Below are 12,760 nucleotides of genomic sequence, written 5' to 3'. Positions count from 1 at the left end.
CTAAACTCATCAAGGCTTTGTTCTACCGGGAAACATCGAGGCCAGCTGATCCATTCTCAATGAATAACACAATCGACCGTCACTTTCTTGTGTGATAGCCAGGAAACATCGAGTTAATTGTACCACGTGGACATTAGGTGAATGAAAGATACCCGTAGAGTGACAGTGATCGCGTTGTCAGAACTGCCACTGTAGCGACCAACAGCTAGCTGAGTTTGGCAACATTGGGGGTTTCTTACCAAGATTCGCGAGAGACTGCCAAATGGCCCACTTGACTAAAATCTATATCAAAGATAAAGTTTAAAAGCTCTGTAGAATTACATTCCTTCAATAACAAATATGGAAAATACCAGCTGTAATGACTCAGTGAGCGCTTTGGTGCTGAATGGATGCCGGACAGACATTGATGCGCTGCGGACGTTCAAATTAGTGTTGACATCATTATCTTTACTTTTGATTTTTCTATCCAGCATTGCTGGTAATATGCTGGTGTTTTTAATATTTATGAAACGTCCTGCACTTCTTACGATTTCCAATCGCTTTATAATGAACCTGTCCGTGTGTAACTGTCTCAATACGCTGTTTGTGATGCCATTTATGTTCGCCTCACTCATTTCCAAGGAATGGATTTTTGGAGATGTGGTGTGTCGCGGCACCGGATTTTTAATGAATACAACGTTTGCGGCCAGTACCCTGACATTAGTTGCTATTTCAATTGACAGATACTGTGCAGTAGCTATGCCCTTGCACTATACTATGAGAGTTACTTCCAAGCGTTCCATTGCTATGATTATTTCCGTTTGGACTGCCGCGGTGGTTGCGTCACTTCCGCCGTTGTTGGGATGGAACAGTTATGTTTACCAGGCGGACAAAGCTTCATGCACTGTACTTTGGATGAACAGGGACCCATTTGCCCGATACTACACACTGTATTTGGTCGGAGTCACTTTTATTTTGCCTCTCATCGTTCTGGTGGCCTCTTACGTAGCCATATTTCGCTCGGCGAAAAACAATTTCGAAAGAACCAGACGAAACAGTATAGTGCCCTCAAATAGTATAGACGACGGAACTCAGACCCCGTTAAGAGACGGTAGACGACGGTCGAGTACGGCGCCCATCTTGGTGCGGCGCCTTAGTTCGTCAAGTCGTATAGCACCTCTTCCATGGCATAAGGACGAATGGAAGACGGCGCTTACCAGTCTTCTGGTTGTCTCTACTTTTATCATTTGCTGGGTACCTTACTTTATTATCATTGTGCTAGAATCGGTTCTCAACGACCCGAACGTCATTTATCCTATCCTAGAACTGATTTCCATACTCTTGGCTATGTCGAGTTGTGCCATCAATCCCTTTGTGTACGTGTTCAGAAGTAATGTAGCTCGACAACAGCTTAAGATTATCCTTGGTTTGAGAAGAGAACGTGAAGAGTACGCGAACGAATCGCGGAGAGGAAGTGTGTGTGCAGCCATCAAAGAAGGCATCATACGTCAGAGCAGTACAGAATCAGACCTGGACGAGAAAAACATACAAAACACGGTGTCACCGCCAAAAAAATCGGCCACATTAACGACACTGGTTCACGTGCCCAGCCTTGCTTCCATGAGAGCCTGAATAATGCGTTGTATCGTTCGACCAGGTAGTTTGTTACAATTTTTAAATTGTGTAAAAAAAAACTGCATGTTGATTATTTGTTCGAACATGATCTCAGATAATCTGTATTTAATATTTTGACTGAAATTTCAGTCATTTAATGTGATTTTTGTTCCACGATAGCTGTACTTATCAGATGACCAGGTGAGATATTGTGATATTTGGTTTTATTACATTTTTTGGTACGGCAAAGGTTTTGCATTGTTTTCTAATCCAATCACATGTATTTTGTTAATGGTCAGTACCACAGGTGTTTGTGACGATGTCAACAGCCTCTAATCTACACAAACATCATCATGGTTAGATTAATAAATTTTTACATTTTTATTTGTCCGGAAGCATTGTTTCCAATAAATTGTCCGCGATACGATTTTCCGATATTCCTGTCTACATTATAAGTCCATGATATTTCTATTAAGTCGAATTATCAAGTTGCTTTTTTTAGGTTAGATAGTACTGCATGGTCTCCGATATTCCAATTAACAATGTTCTCATTTATGATATATAAAAAGAAAGTCTATGTGAAAACACCCATAAAGTGTCATATATATTTAACATTGAGATAAATTATGTTTTTGCTCAATATTGATCAACGCACATTAACGCATTGTATGTTTTTGGTTACCATTATAGTACGACGGTAACACCATAAAATGTTCTGGGTTACATACGACCTTAACCAAAGTTACATAGAGATCCTCGCTGATCGAAGATATAGCTGAATTAACTTGAGTGAACAGATATTAGATTTGTAACTTATATACAAAAACATAATTAGTAAAAATCTAAAAAGGAAAGGGTCCAAAGAATATTGGCTAAAATTCGTATTAAATAAAACTCACATCTCGGAATCTATAATGATGATCGACATCAGACTTCGAACTGGTCGAACATAGTCTGATCAACATCAACATTGTTGTCTCCAGCTGTGTGTTTGGGATTTTATCATGCTAACTGATGGCGCCTGATGGTGCAGTGATCAACTGTAGCCCAGCAGTATATGGAGTTTAAATGAACACCGAGCTGTGATTAACAGCTTTTTTGGTATAAAATGGTAGGAGTAAGTGGTTAGACTTCTCGTAATGAACCTACACCACACCAGCAATGTCCTCTCTGACATTGTAATGATAAGGAATGGCCTTCTCTCATTCTAAATTTATGGTTATTTTGGCTTTATGATAACAAGAAATGGCTCGCTTACCCTCGCGGTACGGTCACTACGAGTTTGTTATAGCCAGGAAGTGACTATGCACGCCATCATAGAATAAAAAATATGTTTAGATTTTAAAAGAAGAATTGATTTTAGTATCGATATACAGTTTCATTCTCAAATTTCCTCAACAGTTACTCTGACTGCAGTTCAACACATTCAGCGACCGTTTTGCTGTGAGAGGAAACGTTCAAGGCATATTATAAACAACAGCCAATTTGGTTCAAATCGTCGCACTAGGAAAACCGTTAGGTTGCGCCTTTAAATTGGAATGTTATTAATCAACATAAAACAGCTATATAGGAAAAATCGATGGCCTACATTTTGTAGGGATCAGAAGTAGAGATTGATAGAAGTCTAAATTGAATAGGAAACTACTATCTCTTGAATAAAACATTTGACATAGTTACATGTATTATAGTGGTTACCATGAAGTAAATTTATTAGTTTGTTTTATTTTTTTCCACTCAGTGTTTATCATTGATATATATGGTATAACTGTTTGTGAGATAAAACAGGTCTAAATGCTGGTTAATAGTGTATTAATCAATAATGTCCAGAAATAATGTTTACCTGACAGTCCACAGAATTACCACGTTTATCAATAATTGATACAGGTTGTTAGGGCTGTATGTCACTGGCCTGTGGAATAGAGACAATTACAATGTGTTTTACCTTTGATGTTGTCACTAGTGTTTTAATGTTGGAAAGTTTTTTTCGTCCCGAAAACTTTTTTGTTTTTATTTTACCAGGTTTTGACGTTGTCCGTATTTACTGGAATCATATTTGTAATTTTTTTGCATATTCCCATTATCATTATTTGTAATTACATTCAAATCGAATTTGCCATACTGGTATGGAGTGACAATGTTCCCTAGATACTGAAAAGATATGTTTAAAAACTTTATTAATGGTTACTGATTGCATTGTTTGAACTGAATTACTATTCTGGTGGCAAGTATGTCGTTAAGTCCTTGTAACACTTATTAGTGGGTCGAGATAGATCTTTACACGTAAGATAACACTTCTGATTTTACAAACGTCTGTTGACAACTTTTGACTCATGTTTACGAACGTTTATTGACATAAATTAATTAGCATTCACTCACTGACAACTTTTGACTGACGTTTCCGAACCTCTATTGACACGTTTTGACATACGTATACGAATGTCTGTTGACATGATTCGAATCAGATTACAAATATTTAATAACATGTTGTCCTTGAAGTTCGAAACAATTCTATGTAAGTAACGTGTTCAGGATCACGTTTTCAATAGCATGCTTAGTCCAAACAAGTTATTGTACACGTGACTGTCATAGGGAGTGCTGCTGTTTGAAAACCTTAACAGTTTTATCAGTCCCCTGTGCATGCTCTGCTGGAAGGCGTACATTAAACCCTTTCGCATAATAAACGCGCAAGATATGTAAAAGTCGATGATAAGATTGGAAAAGGTAGATAACGAGCAAATTGCACGTGATTTATTGATAACATAATCATGCTGCGACAGGTGCTTCCTAGCGTTCATTCGATTGTGCAACAAAATGATTCCTCATGTAACTTCTTTACATAATAGAATAACGTTTTCTCAAACTTCTATCAAATAAGGATTCGTGCAGTGCGATATATCTGGTATTTGTATATTGTATTTACTTTAGTACAAATTGAGTAAGACCTGTGAATTCTTGTCCATTGAAATACATTTAACGCGTAACATGCCTGAAAATGGCTTCAGGCAATTCAATTTAAAATCGTTTCCTCAGCTAGTGAAATGTCGCGTTGTTCCCAAGATACATTTATTTGTCCCAGATCAACAACATCACGCAGTTCATGATTGAATTTTCAAAGTGTGAATGACTTATCAAACATCTGAGGCATGGAGAATCCAGACATTAAACACACTTTTCTGGGAGTAATCTTTAGAAGAAAGTTAAATGGTAGTTTAACGGGAATCGCCTATATATGCACATATCTAAAACCTAATATATTCTTTACACAAAAACCTAAAAAAACAGCATGTTGCCAAAGCTGATTTATAATGATACGTATGTTTACAGTAGATACTCCAACGATAACACAAGCGATTTTAATATTTATGGTTTGAAGACTAGGTTATAGACATTAGATAAAAAAAAGGTACCAGTCACTGGCAGAATACGGTTTGATTGTAATGTTATCCATTAAAACACATTATTGGTTACTTTCAACAGACTTTAAAAGTCTTTTTACGGAAGGAAATATACTTGATCTAAGACAATCATTATTACTCAAAGGTGAAGATTTGTTGTGACAAGACGAATTTAGAAAAACAAAATATTTATTGACATGTTCATCAATATTGTTTTTTGAACGTATTAAGTATTGTAAAACATTGTATATGAATATGCAATATGCAAACTTATCATATATATATATATTGTAAAATATTTCTACTTTAAATTATTTAAAGAGGTGCATAACTTTAAATTTCCATTTAATTGGGCATATTGATTTGGAATGGTTAGTTTTCTAGTGGATACACAGACAAACATACGCCTCGTTTTGTTTTAGATTTTACGGGAATTACTAACTTGGACAATTTTTAAAAAGTTTTTGGTTAGTAGCAAAGTATATTTTAGCATTTTAAAATTAGGAGATGAGAAGCAGAGAAGAGAAATATGATGTGGTGTTCGTATAATCAAATTAGTTTGTTATACGGTGCTAATGGTAAAGTCATGAAACGCCTAAACACTAATGTTATGATGTCGAATTCTGTTACTTTTTAATCAATCATTCTTTTCTGGATTCGATCTGATATGGCAAGACTTGTTTCTGATTCGTATCTTGTTTTGAAAATGTGTTTTCTTATTTTCCAATGTTCGACAAATTTGGTAATTTTTTTTATTCACATGAAATTCGACCGTATCCTTAATTGTGAAGTTGTAATGCCTGGCCTGTGTTAAGCAACGTTCCTGTTTTACAAACCTGACCTAATGCCTGGTTTGATAGCCTATCCAAATGACAAATTGATTATATTTAATGAGAAAGCGTTATTGATTTTAAAATTATCCGTGGATAACTACACACTATTAAAGACAGAAACTACAATGTATGATCTAATTTTTTCCGATCCAGCAACTTTTCTATTTCTGAACATTTTGATTGAAAATTCATATTGGAAATGTTTCTGGTGACTTAAATTTACCACTGTTGACGTTTCGAAGGACACTTCTGTAGACAGGTATGTTAGGACGTTCAACCGAATGTATTTCACCAGTGTCATGTTGATTTACGACACGTCGGAAATTGGACCAGATAATTAAGTTATTACCTAATGCATATTTCATGGTTTGAAGTTTCAGTTATAATTACACCTAACAATATTAAGACAGGCTTTGTGGTATTGCACTATATGACGAGGTTTATGATTAACAGTGTTGAATTTTTTGTTCATTTGAGACATGAATATGATGAATATTTATGAAATATTTGTTATCAGTCTTGTAATTTCATTGGTATTGAATATGCAGAAAATATTTACTACTGTGACGGTGCTAACTGTATGAGAAGTTTTTTTGTATATTTGATCAATGTTGTTAACTAAATATTGACACTGGGCGAACAAGAACTGCTATCAGTGTTTTGATGTAGCATAAGTTTAACAAGACACAGACGATTACTGTTAAGTAATTTTCATTAAGAATTTATTTCTATCTAATTCGTGCGTACTGACGTGGTTTTACACCAAGTTATATGTCCACGAAAATGTAGTGCCAGTGGGTTTTGTGTGCATGATTCACCCGTGAAGTCAAGTGCTAAGGAAAATATATTTTCAGAAAACCGCGAAATTTGAGCACACCGAAAATATGATTTTACAGAATTTGGCGATGGATTTAATGCAGAAAATTCAAAATAATAAATTTGCTTCATATGTCAACGAGTTTTGTAAAATGACCAAATGTTTTGAATTTCACATTTGATCATTAACTTATTAATCGAGAAAAAGTCTACCTGATAATACGATTGAAAAGTTAAAGTTTATATCGAAGTATTTTGTAGGATTTTCAAAATACCGGAAAAAAAAATGATGTTTATGTACATTCCAGTTTCGTAACTTCGCGTTAGTTTAATATTTGCATTATTCTAATCCATTTAGATAATGAAATTATTAAGAATTAAACCAATTTTGAGAAGATCTAAACTTTAACACTTAACAAAATTTAAATTTTGTGGAATTTATAGAACTTGCTTTACCGATCGATAACATTCCAGGATTTATTTGTTTTACACAGGCTGTGTATCTCCGCCTTTGTGTTTTAGTGTTCAATTGTTGTTTCTATTGAAATCCAGAGATGACATTCTAATCCACCATTGCTATCTCATGTTAATACATGGCCAGTGAGAAAAGGGCAACTGTGACGTCAGCACACACATGGGTGTCATCTGAAATTTTTTTTATCAATTTAACAAGCATTAAGGCAATGCAGGAAAAGACTTTACTGTTTCCAATAGAAACAAAAAAAGTCACCGTTAAATGAAAAAAGAAACTGAAAACTTTCACATTCAATCCATTTATTGTTATTGTATTTGGCGATGAATACCTATAGTTAGGTCCGATTTTTATAGACATGCGAGCATATTATTACATCAGACACGAACACATCAGTACCTTTCTTACACAAAAACTTTTGTCTTAACACTTTGATACATGGATTTCTAACACATGACCAATTGTTTGTAACATAGTGCATACATATATTGCACAAGATCATTTGTCTGCAACACATTAGCATATATATACATACACACAACCATTTGTCTGTAACATATTGGTACAGAAATATCTTTATCCAGAATATTTATCTGAAGACATCAGTACAGAAATTTCTTACACTACATCATTTGTCTGAACAGGTCAGTACACATGTCTTATACAAGACCAGTACACGTATCATTTTAAGGAGAACATTTTGGCTACAATACATATTTTTAATGTTTGCATTTTTGCTGGCCAAAAATGTATTTTACATTACGTTTGGATGCCCTGAGGGAAGAAAGTGGTTGGATTCAAGGTCAGGATTTGAAAAAGTTTTTGTCGCCTACATGACAATGGTTTGTTGGGGGTCGGACGGGTATTTATATCAAGTTGTATGTTATTTTTGTATATGACAAATAAATAAAATTAATTTGCAGTAATAGAATTGTTTATAATCTGTTTTAAGCTTCGAACGATCGACACATGCGCATCCAACAGCATGACAACAATCAAAAGCCGAACACATTGAGATATTGATGGATAGTGCTACTTTAGTTTAAACTAAAGTTTGTTGTGTACAAGAATTACACGGTGTTTGATGAATAAAGGAGAATAAAAGCAGGTTATTCCGAAGAGTTAGTGTCCTCCTCCTCATGTTTTTCTATAAACAACAAACAAAACCACCTTGTATACCACATCGCACAAGGACATAGCATATGTCTTATTGAAATCATTACGGGGACCGTAAAACATTTCCATCATCTCCATCAACCTGCATTTCTCAAAACCATGCATTGTGAGCTGAAACCATCAGCTGCCGACATCTTGCTGTATTGAAATCATTACGGGGACCGTAAAACATTTCCATCATCTCCATCAACCTGTACAGCAAGATGTCGGCAGCTGATGGTTTCAGCTCACAATGCATGGTTTTGAGAAATGCAGGTTGATGGAGATGATGGAAATCAACAGTTAAGAGTGCAGAGATTTTCCTATGCAGATATTTTGAATTTAAAATAGGAAAATGAAGTCATTACGCTTATCATACAGCTTGGTGGAAAGCCGTCCGTGATGATTCTCTCTGAAGAAAAAGATAGTGTTATGTCTTTGATTTCCGATGCTGGCGGTTATATATGGCGGACTTGATCGATAAATCTTGTTATTAAAAGACCAGACGTCATCAATATTTCACGAGGTGTAATTGAAATACTTCGCAAGGACTTTGCAATCTATTTTGACAAGCTTTCCGATATTGTGAACCAGATTTCGTCATCCGCACATTTCTTCCTTGATTTTTACGCATCTTTCATAAAGTATTCTGTCGTATACCCGTTGTTCACCATCATACACTTTTGCTGCTGTTTCTCTTTCTTGGGAAAGCAAGCTCTGATAACAAGAGAACGAAGGCATTCCTTCAGTCTACAATGTGGTATGGTGGTAAACAGTGAAAAAATGGTTTTATGGAAGAAATGTTGAAGAAAGTGGGGAAAATTGGTCAAAAGCTTTTCGAAGTTAACTGAAGTCCACATCTCAAAACAGTTGATTTCACTGCTTGTATTCGATGCCCATTTGTCATGTTTTCCCCACTTAATTCTCGAAACAGTACCTGGTGAAAACCATGTCACTATCATTATGAATTAGAGAGACACTTAAGCTTCGGCCTGCTGTATCAGTTAGTGAAGCCCCGAGGTGACGTCCATAAGTCGCGCCCGACTATGGTCACTTCGTGCCGCTGTGGTATAGGTTTCTCAGTAGAAGTCGATGTAATTGAAAACGGGTTGATTGATAACACCTTCGACCCCAAACTGACATCGGACTCCAGAGTGGGTCATCAGTAAAACGTCAAAGAGAATTAGAATAAATGAGGTCTTCTGGAACAGTTCCTTCCAGTATCTGTTTTGTTACCAAATTGAAGCATGAATTAATAGCTTTTTCAATGGCGCCTCTTACGTGGATGTTCGTTGCATCAGTTTCAAATGAAAAGGTAGACATGTTGTGACCACTGTGCACACATGATTAGCTCTTCCAATTAACAAATTATTTGATAAGATATACATGTTTTCACTAATGTATACCCTTCCGTCCCTCGTCCAGGGCTCAGTTGATACTTACTACAGTACAATTCCCTAACGGTATAAAATGTCCCATCACGCACTAGGACACTATCACATCCAGCTTGAAGACAACCGTTCACGAGCTTACTGTCGGACACCAGGTGTCAAAAGCAAATGGTCCCCGACAAGTTCGCCGCTCAAAGACCTAGATATGTCATTCTCTATTGTTCAGACGTGAAGATGACATAAAATGTTAGGTACAGGAGAACCAGTTCTGTACTGACTTAGCTACCAGTAAAAGAACTTTGCAGAGGACAGTTACAGAGAGAGAGAGAGAGAGAGAGAGAGAGAGAGAGAGAGAGAGAGAGAGAGAGAGAGAGAGAGAGAGAGAGAGAGAGAGAGAGAGAGAGAGAGAGAGAGAGAGAGAGAGAGAGAGAGAGAGAGAGAGAGAGAGAGAGAGAGAGAGAGAGAGGGGGGGGGGTTTACTTTTAACAGAACATATGTCTTTGTGTATGTATTTGTATATATATCGAGTTCTTATAGGACTTGTTTAAATTAATACCTTGTGAATAATTAACCTGCCATGCTTATTAATTGAATATTGAATCTTAGGGGGATAATTGAATTGTATTGAAAGCAAAGCAAAAAGAGTTGATGAGAGAAAAAGAAAGCAAAGAAAATTATTGTTTGAAGGTGGGAAATGTTGATTTGACTCCATCAGTTATTAAGCAGTTTTAGTTTATGACTCAATTAGCAATCATGTCATTTATAGTTTTTACAGAGCTATTAAGCATACTATTTATGATAATGTAATGATAATTTGCAACGTTGGTAGAGCTCACTATCTAATCTGCAAAATTAATTTGACGCATTTCACATTTCATGAATGGTAATAATCCCAGTGTTACATAAAAAAACAAAAACATACATTAAAACGAATATCAATTAAGGTATAGAAATATATTCTGCACATTAAGATCACCAGTCACTGAATTTAGAAAATTTAGATTTAGAAAACCTTACAAGGATTTTATCACTGATTGCATTAATTGTGATGGCTGATACAGTTCCTATAACTACTGACGAGCTGTCCAGTTAATACCTGTATATGTGCATCACAACATTTGTACTGTTGCCTAAATAGTATGAGTAACCAATGAACAAAGTGATGCATTTGCACAACAAAAACGATATATAACAACTTAATGCACCAACACCTTGCATGCATCTGTTCTGATCGACTTTCTATCCAATGTTCTTGAAATGTACCTGTTTGAACTGTCTCGTTATTCATCTGAGTACTCCTGTCCGTTAGGTAAGCTTGCAGACATTCAATATATAGTTCCAGCAGATTGTCTGAAAACCATTAGGATTTGTGTCACTAGCGTGACAAGCGAAAGCTGTGGCGAAGATTAATTTCCCTATCGGTTTTAAATGGAGACAATTATTTTCGCGGTTTCTGGTTAAGCAAAGTGAATCACCACTTGCCCTAAAGGGATAATCAAGGTGTTATAAAAATATACTATGGTCAATGACGACGGCCTACATGTTAAGCACGGCAGTACGGCCTTGAACTTGTTATCCATGGCTGCAGCAACGCCACTACGGACAGGTAGAAGGATTGTCCTTTAGAGTGTCATATGTCGATAACAAGTTGTCATAGAGACTGAAGTTCTTTTATCTCCTCCACGCCCAAATCGACTTTTAACTTTTTGGCCCTCTTGAAACGCAATGGAGCCTTTGACTGACTCAATACATTCTTCATGCTTCGAGTGCAGAAAACTAATCCAGCTCAAAGGATTGTGAGTTCGCGATGATCCTGTGTATATCGTTACAGGTATTCATTTAAACTTGATATAGTGAAGTCCATCCCTCTGTTGTAACGTAGCACATGTGTATTTATGGATACACGTGTGTTATTCATATGAAATAATATGTTTGTACTCATGAAACAGCCTTCTATTTTTGATATTCAAAATATTGAAGAGGTTCTAGAGAAGACAATGTTTTCATGCAAATGAAATTTTATCATATTTTACGTACTTGATAATTACCAGTATTTATGATTAATTTTGTTCCGAGAGTCCACGAAACTTCACATAGAGTATAAGTTAAATCAGATGGTATTCTGTTCCTGTTTATCGATGGTAAAGTTGCTATCGGAGGACAGAGCTTTGATTAGATAACAGCATTTTTTTTTATGTTATTTTCATAACTTTTGCGTCAGTCTGTAGTGAATACAACATCAGCGACCTTCACGGATTCATCGTCCACAAACAGCTTGAATAAACGCCATCTATTGGAAACATCAATAAACCAGTCCTTTTCCCCGTCTACGTGCGATTCCAATTACTAATGAATAGCCGCAACGATATTTGCAGTTTTTTTTTCATAATAAAGTAAATATTGTTTACGTGACTTTATCCATGAAGTATCCGTATGCATAATTCGACAATCGAGCAATAATTAACAGGGCACTTGTTTATGTGTTTATATTAGTATATGAAGCAGTGAGCGATTTGAATCAAGCTATATGATAAGTGCGATTATTTCAATTTCCCTATTTGTGAATTTCCCATTTCCGAATAGTAACATTTCTGTATCTCCAAGCCATGATGTTTACTCATTGTACATGTCACAGATGATTCGATATTCAAGGGTTTGTTCCGTTTATAATGCTTTTCAAAAAGTCGTGAACTGAAGGACAAAGTCGTAACACAGGTTTTCGAAGATATATCTTGACGATAAGTATGAGGAATTTTTACCTGTCTTCATAATGATTTAATTTAGAAATATTCTATTTCTTTGTGCGATATGAAGCTGGACGTATTTGATGCTCATTAGTTCGTTGGTTCCGTCTTTGTATACCATTTGAGAACGTAACATTACTGACTTGGATTGACCAAGGTTTACAAGCCGGGTGTCGTCGAAGAAACAGATCATGCTTACTCTTCCGGAACATCTGGTCTTATTCTCCTTTTACCTTTTCGGGAGTCACCCTGGTAATCTTTCTTTTGTTCTGATTTTGCCCTAGTTTTATTGACTTTCAGATTATGATTGCATTGATATGTTGGCATTCAATTACTATTTCATTGCTTTGTTTGTTGTATA

At 35.8% G+C, this 12,760-nt stretch overlaps 1 protein-coding gene across 1 annotated transcript; it reads left to right on the top strand.

Annotated features, from left to right (window-relative positions):
- Positions 1-339: 339 nt before the first annotated feature.
- On the top strand, positions 340-1,611 carry LOC132560049 (G-protein coupled receptor 161-like). The gene has a single exon (XM_060224706.1). The coding sequence runs from the start codon at positions 340-342 to the stop codon at positions 1,609-1,611; it is 1,272 nt and encodes a 423-aa protein (XP_060080689.1).
- Positions 1,612-12,760: the final 11,149 nt, after the last annotated feature.

This window comes from Ylistrum balloti, unplaced genomic scaffold (genome assembly GCF_031769215.1).
Source record: "Ylistrum balloti isolate Yb309-2 unplaced genomic scaffold, AGI_CSIRO_Ybal_v1 Utg371006, whole genome shotgun sequence".
NCBI classification, from domain to species: domain Eukaryota; kingdom Metazoa; phylum Mollusca; class Bivalvia; order Pectinida; family Pectinidae; genus Ylistrum; species Ylistrum balloti.
The sequence above is the reverse complement of the archived record's forward strand: the minus strand, read 5'-3'. Positions and strand labels throughout refer to the sequence as shown.

Bases quoted from the DNA above. Each gene is read 5' to 3' on its own strand.
- LOC132560049 (XM_060224706.1), top strand. From the start codon at position 340: ATGGAAAATACCAGCTGTAATGACTCAGTGAGCGCTTTGGTGCTGAAT.